The following is a 21,126-nucleotide window of genomic DNA, read 5'->3' on the forward strand; positions in this document are numbered from 1 at the left end:
AACTAAAGAACGACGTCACTCAGGACCGCCCGTCCTCGCGGCATCTACCACCGCCCCGACTACCTCTCGCTCGACGACTTCTGGGCCGAGGAGAAGACCACTTCACAGAACGCGCTTAAGGTGGTTGCCAGACTGCACACAAACAAGCGGGAGCGCACGAGCTCGCCCGAGACGTACTTCATCATGCAGTGGCAATGCACGCCCTTCACCGGCGATCTGTGGGACCCGCCGACGCTGCAGCTCATCGCCAACCAGGAGACCAACCCGGCGCTGTACCACTACGGCGTCAACAGCATGTCGCCCGACTACTTCCCCACCGTAATCCTGCACGACGCCGCCGGGCTATTCCACATCAGCGACCTCAGCGAGCAAGGGTACAACCCGATGATGCAGACGCTGGCCATCGGGCTGAACCTATGCATGGTCAGCCAGAACTGCAAGGTGAGCATGGGCAAGAACCCGCTGTTGGTGAGCAAGACGCAGGCCAAGGTGTGGTCGGCCAGAGGTAGCGGGTTCCAGACTTTTAGGGGCGTCATCTTTGCCAACGGCACTGTTTTGGACGAGGCACCCCCTGGGTTTTGCCGGACCTGCACCTTTAACTACACCACGGCCATTGACCGCCCGCCCGTGCTGAACAGAACGAGTCGGAGACGGAGACTGGAACCGTTGAAACCGGTGGCGGTGTGGTAGAAACAATGGCTGCGGATGGCACAGTGTCTGTGTGCTGAACACGCCATATCCGGTTAACACCACCATGACACTCCCGCCGCGTGTGTCGATCCGAGCTGGATACGGCCCAATCAGACACCCGCAGTGACGCACCCCAGTGGCGCGTTGTTGGTGTGTTTTACTTCAGTTTTTGAGCATTTTTGAGAGTTCCGTTTGAGGTCCGCCGGCCTTGGGCAGATGATTGTTTACTTCCCCCTTTCACCACAACCCTCACCCCTGACACGGCCTTGTTGTTGAACTTCAAGGGAAGGCCGCTAGTGGAGTAAATAGAGAGGTTATAACTATGTATTTTTAGACAGCCGTGTACTTTTCCATTATACGATGCGGTCACCAGATTATGAACATCGTTACATGCCCATCATCACTGACCGCCGGTTCGGGTTTCTCTTGGCTGAGCGGGAACCAAAAACAACGCTCTCTTGCTGCTAACTCTGGCTTATAACTAAAAACTAATCACTTAAACCCTGGCATGTAATCTCATTCCCCATAACGTACCCCGTGCTCCTTACCCAACCCCACCCAGCCAAATCTTCGCAGTGATCACACTCCATTAACACAACGCCTTCCTCCCGCAACCTCCCCCCTCCGCATCCCGTCCCATCCCCACACCCTCAAAACCCCGGATCCTCCCACCCCCGACTCGATGACCGCGACCGCGACCGATCACTCAAACTCGGCTGCGCTACCCAGAAACTCGACCCCCCCGCACTGCCACTGCCACCCCCACCATCACTCCCACTCCCAAACAGCGTCGACCCGCTATACGTCGACCTCCCGGACCCCCCACTCCCATACACCGTCGACCCGCCATACAACGACCCCGACCCCGACCCGGACCCCGACCCGGACCCCGTCAACGAGCTATATCCCCGCCCGGACGGCGTGTACGGCACCCCGCCCGTGAGGCTGCTGCGCGGCGGCGACCGGCCGCGCGGGCTGGTCAGGCTGCTACTGCCGCTGGTGCTGCTAGCTGGTGCTGCTATAGAGGCCCGCCGTGCTGGTGCCCGTGGTTGTGCTTGTGCTCGTGTAGGGTCGGTAGGTGGAGGTGCTGGACGAGAAGAGCGGGGGGCTGGAGCGGCGGGAGGGGAAGAGAGAGGAGGAGGAGGAGCCGCCGAGGGTGCTGGTGGTGGTGGTGGTGGTGTCGGTGGTGCTGCGGTAGGAGGAGGAGAGGGAGCTGCGGGAGCGGGTGTAGGAGAAGGGGGGGCTGAGGGTGGTGCGGCTGCTGTAGGGGAGGGCGCTGCTGGTGCTGGTGCTGATGCTGCTGTAGGGGGGGGTGGAGGAGGATATCGATGAGCTTGTGCCGAGCACCCGCTGGAGGGAATCGCTGGTGGTGGAGACGCGGTCGCCGTTGTGGCGTTCCCAGGACCTTAGAGGATCACTCATGTTGTTTGACGGTTGAGTGAATGTGTGGTTCTCGAAACGTAGATAGTGTGTTCTGGAAGTGTAGGTACTCGAGTGGTGTCTAGTTGGGGAGCAAAACCGAGTTTGCTGAGCGGCATGGCGAAGGCCGTGGAGGGGTTTTATATTAACTTTCGGCCTGATCTCTAGCTATGCTAGAGGTGCACGTTTCAGTTGTGCTCTGCATCGCTGTGTTCACATGGCGAGCATTTTGCATCTAGGTGATACACCGTCTCCGTCATGCTAACGACGTGTAAAGGTAAAGGGGTACGCGGCCACCCCCAGCGGCCAGCTCTCAACGGCCAGCTCTCATGGTGACGCTCGCCGCAGCAAAACATTTGAAATAGTAGTGTTGCCCTGCGCTTCTCAAAGGCTGGGGTACCACAAATCTGTACTCAACTTGGCCGTGTCCTCGCACTCGAAGTGGTGGTCAAAGAACATAGGGTTCAAACGAACCCCAGATTCAAGGTCGTCATTAGCCACGTCTGGGGAAAGAGTCATTCAAGGTCCAGAACAGAGGAGCAGCCACTCTTAAATGCCAGCAGCATTCCTAATGACAGCGCAGAACGATCACCGAAAGGCCACTGATTACAGGGAGAACAAGTCTATCAGGCATGCGTCTGTGGGTGTAGCCTTGACTAAGGTAATGGGAGCCCTCCAAATGAGTCAGTCCGGCCATACACACACACATCTACATGTACATACATGTACATGCATGCAAGGGCATAGCGGGAACGGACGTGGGTGTGGTCTGCCAACAGCCACATTTTCCAACAAGACTGGGACTTCTCATATTACCCAAAAGAAACCACCTGTCCAATAAATCATGCCGGTCTGTTTAATCAAATGCCTTCTCATGCAACCACGATTTTGTCTCGCCGAGACATGGCAGAATATTACCAGTCGTTCCCGAAGCCACAATGAAATTCAATATGATGAGACGGGGCCGCCACGTTGCATGCGCCCATGTGTATACACAGTATGCCCAATCCATGCACCGCTGCGTCCGTGTAAGCCACAATGATGCGCCAAACGCCAATGTCTCCAACTCCTTGCGCCTTCTCACCGACTCTTCTGAAGAGGCGCATCCCCCGTCGCAGCTTGCTCCTCGCCTTCAGTTGAACCCGTCTTCTCGTTGGTTCCCCTTCTCCGTGTTGTTTTCTTGAGTTTTGTCGTTCGTGGCTCGGTCACGCGGGACACGGGAACCTTAACCCAAAATCCGGTGGCCATCGCAATACTGGAAACACCAGTGTCAATGTCAGCCCGGCCCCAAGAAAGGGGAAGAAAATAGCTACGACTTGGGATCCATTCCGTAGTACATATCCATAGTGAGAAATGATGCGGTTGACAAGTCGGGCGATGGAATTTCTGGGAAAAGGAATTGTGATGTGAGATGGCGGTTTGCAACATGAATATGAAAATTTGCAGGACGCTGGATGCGGCGGTGCCCTCTCCTTTTTTATACCTACAGTCCCAATATTTACGGAGGCACGTCCGTTCCCGTGCACCTATCGAGATGCACTCAGCCTCAGCCAGCTAGAACGTGGTCCTGCCTTCAGTTGGAGTGCCAAATTGTCGATCCCGACACCGGTTAGACGAACCCGAGGGGGGACGCAAGCAACCCCTGTCCCTTTCACCCCTCTGAGTCTCAAGTTTGGTTGACCGGTCTCCGCGTAAACCGGGATAAGCCGAAGCAGCCCATCGGCCCGGGTCTCGGATGCAGGGGTGTGTGTTGCGCCGGGACCGTATTAAACTCAACATGCTTTGTTGTTGCGAAGCAGCAGACTGGGGGCCATACAGTATCGCGCAGCATGCGGAGTGCAGGGAGAAGATGCACATGCATGTGCAGACATGGCCTGAGACCCCCTCACTTCTATAACGGCAGCCTTGTTGGCTCTACTCATGGCCACAGGCTTCATGCTAAAAATTCCACCCCTATCAGCGTTCGACTTCTGTTTTCATGCGTTGTCGGCCACAACCTCCAGGGCGCCCAATTGTGTATGCAAGATTTCTGGAGATAAAGAAAATCAAAACATACAAATAAGAAATACAAAAAGCGATAGAGAACGCGTGATGAGTGTGAGACATGGCGTTCGTTTTGCCGATCCAACCGTGTGGCGTTGATGTTGCCTGCGGATCTCTCGCGTGAGTCGCGCCTTCAACCTGCTCGACGCGATGTAAAGTTTTATCGAAGAGGAGCAGTGCTCTCAGACATTTCAGAACCAGTAAAGTTAGCTCGACCGTTGCTCGCTCGCTACTCGCCCGTTACCCGCTCAACACCCGCCCGTTAACCGCCCGATACTCGTCACTCGCCCTCCTCCCGATCATCCTTTCCGGTTGGGTATGCCATGGACTTCCCCGAGACTCAGTCGCCAGGCTACGCTCCTTCTGAAACCATGAGCCAGGTTTATTCCCTCCCTGACTGGGCTTCAGCAGCCTCGCTAACCGTTCTCCAGAACCCTACATCCCGGGCCTCCAACCTGGACGACCTCCTGGAGCACTGCAAAGAAACCGGGGCAGACGTCCAAATAACTAGTGACGGGCCGGGTCAAAGTTCCGGAAGAAGGTTCACTGTCCAGGGCGGAGGAAAGTATGCCGTCGTCGAGGAAAACATCCTCGCCTCGACGCTGAGAGGAAGGGAGTTACTACGCAGCTACGGATGGTGCCAGTGGTCGCTCATGGACTTCGCCTGTTCCTGGTTCATTTGTGTGGGCGGCTCCTACACAGTCTGTCCCCCCCGGCGTTCCCCCGCAGGCGGTGGGCAGCAACCAACGGCGTGATTCGGTCTCCGCGACAGCCAAGTTGAGTGCGAAGGGCTAGGAAGTGTGAGAGGGAAAAGTTTGAACCCACTACAGTAATAATGTTATTCGAGACTTTTCTTCCACAAATCCCTATTGCGCAATCCACCTCGGTCCTCGCGTGCAAAATACTTCCAGCCTTGCCTAAATGCACCATTAAAAAAATACAGGTGGCCCGGAAGAGCTGGGGATATCTCATCCGATCTCCGCGGGTACCTAGCCATCCATCAAAGAGAGACAGGGTCCGAGAGCCCGAGTTCTTCACAAAACAGAGTTCGTTGCTTGGGTCGCCAAGCTTTGAGCAATATCACGACCGACTCGACCCGTGGGAGGATGATGGGACCGGGAGTTTAGAAGAGGAAATAACCAAGAATTGGGGAGATAATCCGGTACACTGCTCCCCAACCGCAACGACAAACCCACCTCCCTGTTTTGTTGGGGGCTTCGTTTTGGTTTTCTTGAGAGCAATGACCACCACCCCATCCTCGTCAAGGCTTCCACCTTCCAGTTCGAGTTGTATTCCGAATGGCAACGATGAGCCGACCCACTGGTCGCCGCGACTGTCGTTCGAGCGAACCTTGAAAGGTTTAGCTCCTTGAACGATGAACACGTAGTTCTTGGCTTACCAAATAACTTCTGTAGCTTATCTTCCCCGTCCCCAGTGATCGGAAGGTGACTCTCCTCCCATCGTCGAGTTCTGCTTCGTACGCCCCCCCGCTCTGTACATCAATGGTTTGAACATCCATTCCGGGCACCGCGCGCAAGCAATGGACAGTTTTCGACAGCAACCCCGTCACGAGCAGACAGAGGGAGTACGAGAAAGGCCGCTTGAATCTGGACCCCGAGCACCGAATGAGAGAATATCCGAGAATCTTAGGAACAAGGTATATGCATGTGCATATGAGAACAAGGTGTGCATTGGACCTTGCGGGTTCTCTGGCCTTGATGGAACCACACGAGGAGTCAGGAGCTCAGGTGTTGGAATGTGGGTTACTGGCAGCGCTGGCGTAGAAAAGAAAGGCGAGTCTGCGTTGGAGGGGAAAAGGTTGCGCAGTCGCTGCAAATGCACGAAAGAAGTTGAGAACGGAGCTGAAGTGATCCCGCTTTGCGGGGGGATGAAGCCAGGGAGACCAATTAGCTCATTTTTGTCTGAGACAGCGCACTCGTTAACCAGTCAACTACGAAGAGCTTGCATGAATGAATACGCTAACTTGTTTTCGACAGAGGAGGCCATGGTCGAGAACTGATCACGAGAAGTCTGAGTACAATCGGGGAAGAATACCGAGACGGAAATAGTTTCAGATTCTCTGCGGCTGAGATATGAATTTCGTAGGCCCAAGCACTAACCAGTACCTTTTAGGATGTCTTGTTCCAAATCATTTTCATTCCGAAAAAGGCCCTCTCAATGGCGGGAATGGCTCTCTCCAGTCAGCTTGCAATCACAGAGCAACACACACACGTGCATTTGTTGCTGCACCCCGGAATGGGTACGTCTTTAGAAGAGTTGCAATTTACGAGACGGAATTCCATATAGGTAATCTATGCGAGTCTGATACTCACATTCGTGAACAAGACCGAGAGAAGCCAGTTGGGTGGATAGGCCATGGTGAAAGTTGATGAGGTTGTACGCACTTGTCTTCCACTGTCAGTCTTCCCACTCTTAACAACATTCCAACCCGATTGCGCCGCCCCTTGTTGTTGCCTGAGCACTATTCATACGTATTCTGGGCCAGACTGGCAATCCCCCACAGGTGCCTGGTTCGAGTAAGTTAACGGCACATGTTTAAAGATATGTCAAGGCCTCACCTAAAAGAGACATTGGAGCCACCAAGATCTGAAATCGGGTCTCCCTTTCGAGATGGTTGATGCGAGAACTCAAGGTATGTAATTGAACAGACCAAAAAGGCTGGAGACTCCAAAAGTTGACCTTTGATTTGTAGAGACCGAAAGAAAACAATTGTGGTTATCTTGCATTTCTTTTCTTTCTTTTTAAGAAAACAAAGAAAGAGGCAAAAAAAAAAAAAAAACTCGGCGTTTATCCTTGAACATTGTTTTCGTCACTCTTCGTATATTATTGCTCCTGCTTGGTGCCTTTTACAGAAGCTTATTTCCGTGGGAGACTGGTTTTGTTGCTTTTGGCTATGGGAGTGGCCACTTGATGCGCGAGCGGTATCCTCCATATCCCTATGCGAGGTACGTCGCGGCTGTGGGGGAATAATCCCGTTGTAGATGTGCGTCAACAGCTGCAATGGCTGCACTGATCCGAAGGCCTTAGCGTACCGCATCTTGTCCATAGCGTAGGCTCGGATAGACCTGTTCTGCTGGATGCTGGTGTCGTTGTAAGTGCAGGTGATGAGGAGTTTCTCTGCCTCCGACGCAGGCCGGTCAAAATGTCGACGGAGCGCCAGTTTCCAGTTCTCGACGCTTGAGCCATTGGCGATCCTCGTCTTGGAGTTGAGCGCCAGTGGTCCAGTGCATGTCTGGTGTGTATCGTCAATCACATTACGGGCGCTGCAAATCCATTCTCCGATGCCCGCTCCTACATTCACCGTAACGACCGAGACATCTCGAAGGAGGATTGGGTCTGACATCAACAAGCCGCCCGATCGCTTCGACTTTCTCGGAGGCGGCGAGTTGCATCAACTTCTGGGCTTGTTCTATTCTGTCTACGCGCATTCATCCTCCTTTACGCCTTGGGGATCGTGAATTCAGGGCAGAGCCCCACCACTCGATCCTTCCCTCTCTTCTTTAGGACATGCTCTAGACCTGTTCCAAGAGCCGGGTCAAGAGCTACCGTTCGCCACGCCATCTCGCTGATGGCCGTCCATCATGTGGTTTGTAGGGCTGACCGAGGCTCTCCGCTGCGTATCAGATTCCGAGGGTGAGAGGTCGACTTGGCGGAAACACTGGCTCGAAAACTACGGAAACTGCGGAGGGAGGGGGGATACGTCGGGTGGCGGGATGATCGGCTCCAGAGTTCACATGACAGTGCATTCATTGCAATGTAGATGGTTTCGGAGGGTGAACTTCTAGGAAAGCTTGTTTGCAAGCTCTGCGCCCGGTGGCAAGTCTCGTCATGGGAATCTCATTTTCCCATCTCGGTTGTGGCGTGATTGCCGTTGCTGCCGCTCGCTCGCTGGGAAGACAGGGAAGCGGACTTGACTAGCAGGGACGACAAGACAGGTGTGGCACCAGTGTGGCACCCCCTTCGAGCGGCTGCTTGCGAATCATTCAACGCAAAGAAGATCCCGCAGCTTCAGCCACACCCGGAATCCCCGAATATCCTATCACACCCGCTCGACCCGGTACCTTGAGAGGCTGAGAGGCTGACGTGGCTGAGTTTATCGTAGATCTAATCTGTATGCACACGTAAAAGTGGTCGATCATGTGGCGTTTTCCGGCCATTCCGGAAAATTCGGCGATCCGTTAATCTTTCGCACCGGATGGGTTGCGAGTGAGAATTTGACGTTGAGGCAGGCTTGCGAGGTTGGCACTTGGCAGGTCGATTTTCCATTTTGGTCGGTGCCGTGACGCCGAGCGAGGGGAGAAAAGGCTGGAGACAAGGATACGAGTTTGGCATGTGGGGCGCCTGTGGGCACACAGGTTGCATCGATCTCCCTAAAATCCAGGGTCTGTTCTTGCATTGTTGACCGGAGTTGACCTCTTGCTTGGCGAACTTCCAGCAGCTCGCTGGCCGACACGCAAATGACAGCGTCACAACCGCGCACAACATTGATGCGAGAAACAACTTCATCATGTCATTATCCGCCCACCCCGAAAACACCAGACCGATTGGCGTGGGACAGGCAGGCCCTGCACCGACTGTGCTGGAAAGTTCTAGACCACCCACCCACTGCCAGGCTCCCGAACTCCCGACAGTTCAGCGAGCGGACCCCGCCGTTGACCCGCCGGACTGGTTCCGGGCGAAAACTTCCGCACATTCGAGATCCATCGAGCCATCGTCGACAAGCCCAACATGAATGACCAGTCTATGTTTCCGGGGCGAGTCGCCGCACGTCAGAGATATCCGCGGCTGCTCCCGATATCCTGTGGAGCATTGGTCGAGGATATGGTCCGGCACTGGAACAACGCGTCCGTGGTGCCTGACGCATGAACCCAACTTTTGTTCGATGTTTGATGTTGGAGGCGCAAAATCAGCGGTCAGTTCGGCCCATCCTCGCTAACGTTAGCCTGGCAAGGGTTTGGCAGACGCCGGTCAGTGGGGTTCCAGACCGAGATCTCATCCCCATTCGGACAACCTTCCACAGTCATCTGTTTTTCTCTCGAAGCCTCTTCCCCCCCCACCCACAGTGCCGCCTTCCTTTGACAACCTTGAACCCCGGCAGTGCGGGGGTAGTGGAGGGGCGGAAGCACGGCGCCACAGCCCTGGCTGGGAACAACGAAGCAAGAACTCGGGCGGGTCACAGTGGCTTTGCCCGGGTATCCCATTGGCTTCTAGAATGATGCTGAGCAAGCAGAGCAAGCAAACTGAGACCAGCGAGCAAGACGAACAGGAATGCGCGTGGCGTTCCTGGTCACCCGACACTTCTCGCGAGCGAGATAGGCACATAGGACAGGCAGAAGACAAGGCGGCAGGGCAGCTCGTCCGGACTGACGACATGGAAAGACGGGGCTCGTCAGCGGTATCTCAACCTAAGCCGAGATGCGGTGCATTGCATGCATGGGCGGGATGACATGTTTGGTGTGGGAGGACCCTGATGCGACATGTCGACAGGCAGCGTGTCCCCCAACAAGTTGTCGCTGCTGTCTCGCAGCTTCGCAACTGGGCCGCATCTGAACTTTCACATCACGAATGCAGCCAATCTGTTGGTCCCCGGAGTTGCGACGGCCAAACCTTCGATATCCGCCCCGGGCGACACACAGGCAACACATGATGCCGGGCTCCGCTTCCCCCCTCGCAGGCCCGAACCCGCAATGGGCAGACCGTCGAGGTGTTCTTGAGCCTGGAAAACAGGGGGGTCGTGCATGGAGCTTCCAGGGGACCCTCTTTCCCGGAGCCCCTTGCAGCTCCAGCCTATCAAAACTTGCAGGGGGGATATCCGCCCAGGAGCATTTGCTCCGGGCAATCCTGAAGCTCCGAGAGTGCTGTGAGAGAGGGATTGATCAGGTAGCAACGAAGCACACTCCGCGCTGCGCATTGCGAGATGTGCCGAGCAGCTAAGGCTCTCACGCGCGAGAAAGAAAAATGGCCAATTCTGTCTCGTATCGACCAGCGATTACTCCCATTTCCAGACAGACCTTACCGGGCGTGCCAGCTAGAATGGTTCGCCTCTGCCACAGCAGCTCTACAAGTCACTAGTTGCCGTAATTCACGCCAGCTATAGTGGCGAGATACATCTGGCTGCTCACCCGTGCCAAGCCTGCCGGTCAACCAAGCTCCCCCCCCCCCTTTTTCTTATCCTCGGGGAGCTTGAGCTGACCCTACTTACACTTCCCCGGCCACGACGCACCATAAGGAATATCGGGCCCCTTCCTTGACAGCCACGTCCCCGCTCATCTTCCCGGATTTTACAGAGCTTAGCAAGCCACACCTGAAAACAAGACATATCAACCACCGCCGCAGCCACATGTCGCCTGACCCATCCAAACATCAACAACCACTCTCACACCTAAACACGCGTCCTCGTCGCAAACCTCTGGGCTGCCGTTAATGTGCACTGAGCACCACAGCAGTGTATGCCCAGCCTGTGGGAAAGACTACCTAGTCTATGTCGAGCTCTGCCTGGCTTTGCGCCCGCCGCTGGTGAGGTGCCCTACCGGTACAGTCGTCGTTCGAATCGGCATGGAACAAGGAGGCTGCCCGAGCCGGATCTGCCCAAACAGTCCCGGGGGCGGATGTGCGTTGATGTAGCAAGAGGAGAAAGGGAAGGGAGCCCAGGATCCAGAGGGGCCATTATTTACTAGACCACGCCCGGTGTTTTAGAGCTTCAGTCCTTCGGACCCTACCTCAACAATTTGATCGATCCCCTCATACGCCGGAACGTCAAAGTCGTACTTGTTCGCAATTCCCGGTGCGACAAACCTAAGGCGAAAGTTCAGAAAGACAACCAAAAGGAACGAGGCTCAGAAACGGTACGCACCGGCCCCCAATAAAGTGGCGTCCTCGAAAATGCTTGACCAAGGGTTTGGGCGCCGTTAGGCTGATCAGAACACCAGGGTGGAAGTTGCTGCCGACCCCCGATGGAGGAGGACCGGCCTCAATATCCCAAGACGAAGGAGCGTCAACCGACGTCACGGGAACCTTGGTCTCCGCCATGGCCTGGATAACCGCGGGAAACGGTTCTCGAACTTCGCCCGAGAAACTGAATCCTGGGGCGGTTCAGCTGGGAGACAACCACAACAGGATAAGCGGGAAGAAAAGGGGTTGGTTGACGAACCGAAGATGGCATCGACGACGTGATCGGCCGACTGCAGCGCGGTCGGGAAGTCATCCACGAAGGGGACGTCGAGGGCTTCCAGCTGTTTGGCAAGACGCTACGCACACGAATCAGTGTCTTGTTGAGGGGCAAAACCAAAATCAGCAGGGCTGGTCCGCGGACAAACAACAGCAAGTACACGAAGAGCTGTTGGTGACCGTCTCGAGGGGGCGGGCATCTTGGGAATAGCCGTAGTGCTAATAGTAAAAAAGAAAAAAAAGAAAAAAAAAGACATCCCCCCTCCACGTTGATATTCAGGGGTAACCTTGATGACCAACCTCTGATAGATTGAACGCTGAGAGGATGAAAAACAACATCAAAGGTCCGAAATGGAGAAAAATAAGATCCTTACCTGGTATAGGTCGTTTTTGGGCCGTTTTGGGTAGTAAATGCTCGGCTGGTAGCCGTATTGGCAAAGATGGCGGGCCGCGACCAAACCGTCCCCCCCTGAGCGGCGCTTATTGAGCGCACTGACCAAGCGAAAGTAAACAAAGGCCGCTCACCATTGTTGCCAGGACCGACAGCAACCAACACCCTTTGTCCCATGTTCGGGGGATGGACCCGGTAGACTGCATCGTGATATCATATTAAGTCATACAGATCTCATCACACGTCAATGGGGGAAATATGCACCGACCAACTTGTGATACAGAAAGCCCAGCAAGCTCCATCAGCTGGTCAAGAGAGAAGGCACCGGTGCTCATCAACTCCTTATCCAATGCCGCCGCTGCCTTCGCCGAAAGCGTCTGCAAGGCATCGAATGTCAGGGTCAGCGTCAAGAAAACTTGGACCCGAAATATCAAGCTTTGCTTCCTCCTCGAAAAGAACAAGTTTAACACCCAGCGCGGGTATGCTCACCTTTAAAGACATCCTTGATCAGCAGTTGTGGATCCCGTTTTGATATCAGTTAGCTGTTGGCGCGGCGTTCCAGTTTGCTTAAAAAAAAGATTTGTTTTGAGAAGGTGTGGAAACGGGCAGCAACGGCGGGCGGCTTTCCGACTTAAATTATCGCTGGTGGCTTCAAAGGAGGGGGAACGGGAAACTGACATCACCCGCAAGCTGCAACTTCGCCCAGCTGAATGCCCTGTTTGGAAGGGAGCAACCCTCTGACCCATTGGCGCCTCTGGTTGGCCCACCTCGACGCCAAGCCGGAGGTGAGTGCAAGGGTCTAAAATTTCCAGCGGGCTGGCCTGTGCACGCTTCATCGGAATCTTGAAATCGACAAATCGGTGCTCAACACCAACACCACCCAACTCACGACCAACTGTGACCGGCACTGGCAACCCATAGTTCAGCCCTACCCGCAAAATGGTGGTCAAGATCCGACTCGCGCGCTTCGGCCGCACCAACAAACCCTTCTACAACATTGTCGTCGCTCATGCACGGTATGCCCCGCTCCCCCGGACACAAGCACCCAACACAAGCACCCCCCTCCTCATGGCACTCCCTAACCCCTCCCTCCCACAGCACCGCGCGCAACAGCCGGCCCCTCGAAGTCATCGGCACCTACGACCCGATCCCCAAGACAGACCTCTACGACGACTCGGGCGCGCTGCACAAGGACATCAAGCTGGACATGACACGGGCCAAGTACTGGATCGGCGTGGGTGCCCAGCCGACCGACACCATGTGGCGGCTCCTCTCCTTGGTACGAGACACGGATAGATATGATCATTGACCCCTGGGAAGGAAGGAAAAGAGCGGAAGGGAAGCTAACTCGGAGATTTTGTTCTAGGTTGGCATCCTCCCGCCCAAGTACCGACCAGCCGCGAAACCGAGCCCCGGGGCACCGCAAGGGGATAACAAGGCGGCGTGACGTGGTGGTTAAGGAGAACCGAATACCGAACCGACTGACATGACAACAACAACTACAACGTGGCGCCATGTCACAACTGTATTCATCTACATTTTTTCCCGACCACCTTCCTGTGTGTAAACGGGACAGCCTTCCGACGGCATGTACATACGACGGCGTTTCTTTTCTTTTTGGGGGGACGGGGAAGGGTGGACATTGGTGCAGGGAGGTGGCTGTACGATACTAGCGGCACAAGGCGAAACGAATCAGCTCCCGGGGAACCCTCCATCTCGACAGTCCTTTTCATGGCGCATAGGATGTCCGAGGCTAGCCGCTGTCCTTGAGTTGCGGCTACGTGCCAAGAGGGGCTCGGGATCATAGGAAGCAGTGCGGCAGTGACAAGTGCTGGAAGGGAAACGCTGACCGACCACGGCATCACAACCCATCAATGAGCGCGTTACTGCGGCTGGGGCGACACAGCTGAGTTGTAACAACATAGCCAAATGTCACCATGACCACCCGTTCCATATTCCGCCCGCCTGAGGAATGACAACCCCGGGAATTCCTGCCCAGACACACTCGTGCGATGCAGTGACATGTACGTCGTAGCCTAGCCTCGCCCGTCACAAGCCCACAGCACCACCGTCACACCCGCAACCGGGCCAAGCCAAACCCGGGCCGGGCCGATCGACAAAACACCCCATGTGGAATGGAAAAGGGAGGATTCTCGTATATTGCGTTGGATGCATCTGTATCAATCAACCGTCCTGTACATGCCCGGCATATCTTGCAACAACCCCCACGGCCCTTTCCAAAAACCAAATGCAGTCGCCCAGACGCCGGTCCCCCAAACTCCATCGCCCGACCCAACACCCCGCGCTGGCCCGAAAGATCTACTTGTACTGTATCCACGCACATCTCCCCCCTAGGTACTAAAACAACAACGTAACTCCCCAAGAAATCTACGCCATATGCATGCCCATTTACAGCGGCGTCCAGATGGTAGCACAACCACAACCCAGCCGCTCGCCATCCAGACCTCGCACCTTGCGGGCAGGCAGGGCACCCCATCTAACTACGCCCAGCTGCCCCTAGGTAGGTATCTATCTCTCCGCCCCTAATGCCCAAAAAAAATATTCATCCCCAAACACACAAACATGACACCGAACCCATACACAGCCAAGCAGACGGACAGCTTCCGCAGCAGGCCCGTCTCGAGGTGTTCCAAGTCCCAGCGCCACTTGCGCCTCGAGCGCAGCCAACCTCTCCCGCGGCGCCCCGCGCCGGTCCCGCTCGCCGTCGACCTCAGGCTGCCCACACTAGCCGCGAGCAGCCCGGACCCGACCATGGCATCACCAGAAGACGCGGCGGCCTCCTCATCGTCATCGCCGTCAAGATCGACATCACCGCCATCGAGCCCGGCATCGTCGTCCTCCTTGGACAGGCGCTGGTGGTGGATGCTGTCCGGGTCGCTGATCTTGTAGTAGAACAGGCCCGGGAGGATGAAGGAGATGGAGGTGGAACCCGTGCTGCCGACGTAAGCGAGGACGCGGTCGAGGGTGGAGACGTGCAGGGCGGTGACGTAGCTCAGCACGAGGATAGTGCTGGTGATGAGGGCGAAGCGCAGCTCCGACATGGTCTGGGCCGGGGCGCCGTGGCTGTCGAGGGTGGTGGGGGAGGCGGCGCGCGCCGAGGACGGGAGGAGCGGCTGGCCGCCGCCACCGGGGGAGGCCAGGGTGGCGTTAGGGGTGATCGGGGAGCGCGGGTTGGTGGGGCCGCGGCGCCAGCGGAGGACGGCGTCGATGGAGGCGCGGCAGGGGTGGATTTGGAGGGGGATGCTGAAGGTTACGAGGGCGACGATGGCTGCCTTAGCGATGGTGGAGGCGATGGAGACGGGGTCTGGCGTGGTGTTAGTGGGGTTTGGGGATTACAAGAGCGTTTGAAGCAAACCACTTACACATGCCAACGATGTTCCCCTTGACATCATTGCCGAAGGTGAGGTAACCGGCTATGGCGACCAAGATGTAGACAGATGCTGCGGTACCAATGCTCGAACCGATGACCGCTACTACGCTGCCCGGCGAGTTGTCCTTGATCTCGTTCAAGATGGAGAACATCTGAGGCCGGGGGTTAGCAAAGTTAGAAAAAGAAGATTACCCAGAGAGACCACAACTCACATTCTGGTGACAAGTGTAGGCAAAGATGGCCACCGGGAGCGCGCTCAACGCAGCCACCGGCCCTTCCCAAGTGATAATCCGGATATCCCGGTCGTTGGGGATCTCGTCAGCCGCAAAGTGGTAGACGACCAGCAGGACCAGGTACCCAATAGCAAGAAGAGCAACCATGCTCGTGTACTTGAGAGAATCCAGCCGCTTTGGGAAGCTCAACGGGATGATAAACAGCAGAAAGAAAGCCGTAATCCAAAACCTGCGATCATCCAGAAACGGAAGACCCAAGTCCCCGCTGCCGAAAGATTCAGCGACGCCCGGCATAAGATCGCCGATGATGATCATGTACGAGACACCGACGCCAAAACATTTTATCGCTATGGCGGCTTCGAATACGATGGCGGCGTTCGGATAGGTGAGTTGCGAAAGGGCAAAAAAGGACGACGTTCCCCTGTCGAGGTACCGAGCGCAGCGGGCTTGAAGGTACAGGCCGAAGGCAGACGTGAGGCCACACCACAGGATCAGCACGATGCCCAGGACAACGCCAAAATGGGACATGGCCGCGGGCATGGCTAGGGTTCCGGCTCCAATAACTGCAATAACTAGTTAGACCCTGCTTTCGTCTCCCACTCCCGCCTTGATGTCTGGACGTACTTGTGTTCAAGATGTTGATGTTGCTACTCATCATGGAGGCGTGACCGCCACCCACCTTGGGGTTACGAGCTCGACGTTGGCTGCAGAAAAACGGAAACGGTCAGTTCCAACTGGTTTCAGTTCCCCTTCCTCCCTTCCCCTGGGCCTGGTAACATACTGCGCCATGTTTCCGTCGGCGGTAGTTCCTGACACAATGCCAGAGGCTACCGTTTGGTACCCCGTCATCTAGCCCAGTCGTGGGCTCAGTAAGCGGGCACTGGATCGCCCAGGCTGGGAACGAAGGTATCTCGGGAGTAAGAGTCGAAGATGGTATCGATGGGGGTTGGACTATACGCCCAATGTCGCCGCCATCGGGGGGGTTCGGATTTTATCGTCGCCCCTCAAGCGAACGGTGAGAGGCAGAAGGAAATATCGAGGGTCAATCGCGAGGCGCGTAGCGGTGTAACGATTCGAAAGCGAGTGTCGGTTGTAATTGCCGATATGGAGGCGACTTGGTGTTGCAGGAGGACAGTCAATTTCGGGTGGTCGCCGAGTTCAAGAGATTCTTGGTCACGAGATGTGCTGATGCGAGATTGGGGCGCAAGCAACTGGCCAGATGGGCCACGGCCAAGCCAGGTTCATGCGAGGCTAACCCTAACCCTTTTAGGCCATGTTCCGCATCAGATGTTCCCCACAATGGAACACAAACTTCCCAGGGACCAGCAACGTGCCGTTTACTAATGAGAATGTCTCTTTGTACTGTCGGAAGCGTCTCCCCGTACTGTATTTTTCACACCGCCTTCCAAAACAAGAAGGCGGTGAGCACCGCCCCCGCCCTCCACTCGCGCAAGGGAGCAACCAGCGCGTGCGCAAGCAATTCCAAAGCCAATTCTTCCATTTCTGCAGTCAAATCAAGTCCCAATGGTCTGTTGAATTGATTGCCTAAGCTATCGAGGCCCTGTGATCGACCAGATCTAGTTTGGCCCCTCCACCTGGCTTTGAACAGGCGTACCTAGCTCAATCTGGGTTGCCGCCTGTTCAGCCACTTGCTGGGTTACCTGACGACTGGCCCTGCGTGCGGCGGGTCGCTTCCTGATACCCCCCCTTGACCCTCGACCTCTGGCGGGCGCACTTGACGGTATTCCAGCCATTCCACTGCCTGTAACTGTCTCTGCAGCCCGCTGGCTGTCCCCATCAAACCTCGCGCCTTCCTACGACGAGGGCACTCTTCGGATCGAGCCTCTAAGGTTCCCGCCACGAGCACGAGCGGCGCCACTACTGCCACTGCCACTGCCACGGCCACGGCCACGGCCACGGCCACGCCCGCTGGCAGCTGATTGACCGTTGTCAGGCGGCTGGCTGGATGGAACTACCAACTGAGTAGCTGGAATTACCAGCTGGCTACCTTAGGGCATTGGCAGCGTAGTCCATTGGAAGGTGGTTGGAGTGGCGCTGGTGGGGTCGGCAGAATTGGTCACGTGGTGCGGCAGTATTTTTTTTTTACAGTACGGGGAGACGCTTCCTACAGTACGAAGAGACATTCTCTTACTAATCATCACACTGTTTCCCCATCGTTCAATCCACACAACACCCAGCCAACCCACCCATTTGCTCACATTGTCACATCACAATCATCACATCACCGTGCGAACGGACAGATTCGCATCTTCATCCCAACCACGCACCGGCATGCCGACAGTGATGCGCTGGCCCCAAACTGAAGTTTAATGCTGTGCAACGTCACTGGTTCGCTGTGGTCAGCCGACTGTCAACCCAATGGGCACTCATGGCAGTTCCCGAGTCGCCAGTTTCGCCACGAAACACCCCCCCACCGCACCTTGGATGCCAAACGAATCCAGTGATACGCAAATGTAGCGCCGTAATTCTCAGTCGGGCGAGGTTGTGGAGAGTAGTCTAGCGAGGTGACTATGTCAGGAACTGCTCTGGGGGGCATGAGTTTGAGGAGGTCGCAAACGCTTTGATCATCCAATTCGGATCACATTCGATTTGAGGTGGCGGTGGCCTATCGCGGGTCCAAAACGGCGAAGGGCCAGGGTGCGACGTTGGAGTTTGGTCGCCATACGTGGTGATGTACCGGGTGTGCTTGCTCGGCGCGTCGCTCTGGCGGCCGGCGAAAGGGGGTTACCCCTGTGAGATCTAGGTCATTGGGATTTTCCATCCCGTACGCGGACAAGAAATGGTGGCAACAGATAGTTACGCTCGAGACACCTGAGTTTACTACCTGATTCTGTCTGCTCTAGTCCTCCAACACTGGGCCGAGGTCGAGCTCCTGGTGCTTGCCGGCCCGCCGATCTCCCCGTGAACTGCCTTTTTTTGTCTACCTAGGTAGGTATCCAGAAAAATCAGAGGGGCCAAGCTACTCATCAATTGCACTCGAAACCATAACCTAGAACACCACTCCGCTAGTTTGGGTCATCTTCTTCACATTGTAATTACGAATCATAGCCACCCAAGCAAAGTTCAGCGCCATCAGACCCGTGCCCGCGGCCAACATGCGCGTCTGGGCATAGCCATACGACTCCTGGATGGCAATCCGCTCGGGCGAGTTGACCGGGTAGCTGAGTTGGGTCTGCAGCCTCGAGTAAATCATGGTAATGTTGGGGAGCTCGGCCTCCGGGAGGTTGCGCTGCAGGGCGAGGAGGAAGGTGTTGGTCCAGATGGCGCCTGAGATGGCGTTGCCGACGGAACCACCAATGCCGCCCGAGACGAAGAGCACGGCCAGGGCGGCGGCAACGTGCTGGTGGTCGACGGCGGCGAGGACGGAGAGCTGCATGATGAGGATGAAGGTGGCGCCGGCGACCGAGATGAAGATCTCGCACATGACGATGTAGCCGATATACTGGTTGGGCTGCCGGAAGTGGATCATCAGGCCCTGGGCGAAGATGTATAATGGCACGCCGATAAACAACAGCCACCGGAAGTAGCCAGTCCGACGGATGATGTACCCCACAAGGAAGAGCAAGACTCCCGAAACGACCTGGAAAGTACTCCCAACGTAACCTGCCTCCGCAACGTCGAGGTTGCTGACGACCTGTAAGAAGGAGTTAAAGTAACTGTTCCAACAGTAGTAAGACATTTGATACGTTGCGTCGAGTAGGCAGGCGCCGATAACGGTGCGGTCGGTGAGAAATTCGTGCTTCAAAAATGGTTGAGGGGCCCAGTAGGCCTGATAAAGACCGAATAGGACAATCAGAACGAAGCCCGTGACTATCATGCCAACGATGTAGTCTGTCTTCCAGCCGTTGCGGGCGGTAGACGCCAAGGTGAAGGGCAGGAGGAAGACGGTAAACCCTCCGGCGAGAAGGATGACCCCAAGAACTAGCAACAGTCAGCACACTTGAACCAGAATGGGACACAATTTAACTGACTATCGAACTCGAAGAAGTGATGCTTGATATTCTGTATTAGAGTTCGACCACTACGTTCGCTGAGCTGGATGATCCCTTGTTGTTCAGCCTTTTTCAGCCCGGCTTTGAGAACAAAGTAGACTGGGGAGGCGATACAGGGGATGATGATAGCGAAAGCGCCAAATCCCCAGCGCCAGTGAACGTTCTGTAGAAACTTCTCGGCAGCCTTTGATCCCGCAAAGGCGGTAATCATGTACGGGGAGGAGGTGAAGGCAAAGGCAATGCCGCGGTTCCTGAGGTTGGTGACATCGGCTGCGAGGACGCAGAGGATATAGTTCATGCCAGCAAATCCGACGGAATAGAAGACCTGTCATATGTAATTGTCAACCCAGGAGCCCGAGGTATGAGAGCTTGCATATTCTTACGTCGGCGGCGCAGTACGTTTCGATATTTCTGGATGCGGCCATCATGACCAGCCCCACGGTCGACAAGCCGACCATGAACATCCAGCCTTCGGCACGGCCCCAGACGTCGACCAATTTAGCGACCGGAATATACAATGCGGAAGTTATGGCGCCGGAGACGATGTTGATAGTGGGTAAGAGCGAGTGATTTTGGAAATCACTGGTGGCATAAGGGGTCAAGCTGTAGAAGATGGCTGTCCGGAATCCATTGGCCAAGGTGACAAGCCAAAGACTGCGGAGAAATCAAGTTAGAGAGAGCCCTTTCGAATATAGATTCGTATAACTACGTGGGACAGTCGTTGCAGGAGGGAGAGACATACAGGCAGAGGATTGAAAACATCGATGTTCTTGACCAGGTTAAGGTCACAGCCTGGATCTTCTGCACGCCAGTTTGGACGTTGTCGCGCGCAACATGGCTCTTCAGATGGTCGATACCAGCATCAACGACCTCGGCGTTGGGTGTCTTTCTATCAGCCGTCATCTCGACGTTGACCGCAGATGAGGGGTCAGGGGACACGGCCTCGGCCGAGTTTTTGTGGTCGAAGAGCATGTTAGACTTGAGGATGGCCATAATTTACCGTCGGGTTCAAGGTGTTCTGGATGATGGAACAATGGGAAAGCAAATGGTATCATGGATGTATATAGATTGAGGACAGGTGGACAGCAAATCGGAATGGCATCTTGTGATCATATGTGAGCCGTGACCAGACACGACAGGACTCCGCTCGAAGCAATATTTTCAACTCGAACCGACATCGCCCGAAGCCGGCAGTTCTGGGTCCTCGCCCAAGGTGAGAAGGCAGGTCTCAATTGCTGTTTCCAGCTTAGTGGTAGCCAAGTGACGCGCCAGGATTCAGTACCCTGGGAGTGAGTGGAGAGTCGAGCCGGAGATGGGCTCGATTGATTGATTAGATCCGGAGCCATTGATAAAAACCATCCAACAGAACGCAAGGCCAAGAGCGTTATCAGGATCTAATCTGATCTTGACGCCTTGACGCCAAGGGGTAATTTCATCCAACTCGGAAAAGCGACGGCGGACTGCGGACGGCGGACGGTGAACGGCGTGTTGTGAGTTGTGATATTTTATAAGGACGGCGCCATCAACATCGTACAACAAAAGAGAGCTGCAAAATTACTCGTGGGCGTCAGTCCAAGCATGTAATGGTAGAAGGGAACATTCCAGCATCTAACGGTCTAATAATACATCTGGCACCTGCACAGCCAGGGCTTGGGCCCCAAGGCAAGAGGTAAATGGTGCAGCGAGAAAAAGGGAAGAAGTAGGGGGCTTGTACGAGTTAAAGGCAAAACGATTTGATCCGGATGTACTTGGCGTGCT

At 55.5% G+C, this 21,126-nt stretch overlaps 7 protein-coding genes across 7 annotated transcripts in view; 3 read left to right on the plus strand and 4 right to left on the minus strand.

Annotated features, from left to right (window-relative positions):
• Positions 1 to 2,022, plus strand: part of CHGG_06768 (uncharacterized protein) — a gene marked incomplete at both ends in the record, with an annotated part of 4,837 nt that extends 2,815 nt beyond the window's left edge. Inside the window, 2 exons of the mRNA XM_001222862.1 lie at positions 24 to 686; positions 1,479 to 2,022. Coding sequence (XP_001222863.1) covers positions 24 to 686; positions 1,479 to 2,022 — 1,207 coding nt within the window. The remainder of the gene's footprint in view (positions 1 to 23; positions 687 to 1,478) is intronic.
• A 1,167-nt stretch (positions 2,023 to 3,189) lies between these two features.
• CHGG_06769 (uncharacterized protein) lies at positions 3,190 to 3,454 on the minus strand (the record flags this gene model as incomplete). The annotated part of the gene is made up of 2 exons (XM_001222863.1): positions 3,190 to 3,364; positions 3,447 to 3,454. The coding sequence occupies 2 exons, from the start codon at positions 3,452 to 3,454 to the stop codon at positions 3,190 to 3,192; spliced, it is 183 nt and encodes a 60-aa protein (XP_001222864.1).
• A 1,021-nt stretch (positions 3,455 to 4,475) lies between these two features.
• CHGG_06770 (uncharacterized protein) lies at positions 4,476 to 4,907 on the plus strand (the record flags this gene model as incomplete). Its single annotated transcript, XM_001222864.1, has 1 exon — positions 4,476 to 4,907. One exon carries the CDS (start codon positions 4,476 to 4,478, stop codon positions 4,905 to 4,907), a length of 432 nt encoding a protein of 143 aa, XP_001222865.1.
• Positions 4,908 to 10,865: 5,958 nt separating this feature from the next.
• On the minus strand, positions 10,866 to 12,232 carry CHGG_06771 (uncharacterized protein; the record flags this gene model as incomplete). The annotated part of the gene is made up of 5 exons (XM_001222865.1): positions 10,866 to 10,968; positions 11,027 to 11,248; positions 11,838 to 11,931; positions 12,000 to 12,108; positions 12,221 to 12,232. The coding sequence occupies 5 exons, from the start codon at positions 12,230 to 12,232 to the stop codon at positions 10,866 to 10,868; spliced, it is 540 nt and encodes a 179-aa protein (XP_001222866.1).
• A 438-nt stretch (positions 12,233 to 12,670) lies between these two features.
• CHGG_06772 (mitochondrial 37S ribosomal protein MRPS16) lies at positions 12,671 to 13,178 on the plus strand (the record flags this gene model as incomplete). Its single annotated transcript, XM_001222866.1, has 3 exons — positions 12,671 to 12,747; positions 12,830 to 13,010; positions 13,098 to 13,178. The coding sequence occupies 3 exons, from the start codon at positions 12,671 to 12,673 to the stop codon at positions 13,176 to 13,178; spliced, it is 339 nt and encodes a 112-aa protein (XP_001222867.1).
• A 1,096-nt stretch (positions 13,179 to 14,274) lies between these two features.
• On the minus strand, positions 14,275 to 15,895 carry CHGG_06773 (uncharacterized protein; the record flags this gene model as incomplete). Its single annotated transcript, XM_001222867.1, has 3 exons — positions 14,275 to 15,056; positions 15,115 to 15,274; positions 15,335 to 15,895. 3 exons carry the CDS (start codon positions 15,893 to 15,895, stop codon positions 14,275 to 14,277), a joined length of 1,503 nt encoding a protein of 500 aa, XP_001222868.1.
• Positions 15,896 to 18,365: 2,470 nt separating this feature from the next.
• CHGG_06774 (uncharacterized protein) lies at positions 18,366 to 20,361 on the minus strand (the record flags this gene model as incomplete). The annotated part of the gene is made up of 4 exons (XM_001222868.1): positions 18,366 to 19,297; positions 19,348 to 19,693; positions 19,752 to 20,022; positions 20,111 to 20,361. The coding sequence occupies 4 exons, from the start codon at positions 20,359 to 20,361 to the stop codon at positions 18,366 to 18,368; spliced, it is 1,800 nt and encodes a 599-aa protein (XP_001222869.1).
• Positions 20,362 to 21,126: the final 765 nt, after the last annotated feature.

The sequence above is a fragment of the Chaetomium globosum genome, genomic scaffold, assembly GCF_000143365.1.
Source record: "Chaetomium globosum CBS 148.51 scaffold_3 genomic scaffold, whole genome shotgun sequence".
Lineage (NCBI taxonomy): Eukaryota > Fungi > Ascomycota > Sordariomycetes > Sordariales > Chaetomiaceae > Chaetomium > Chaetomium globosum.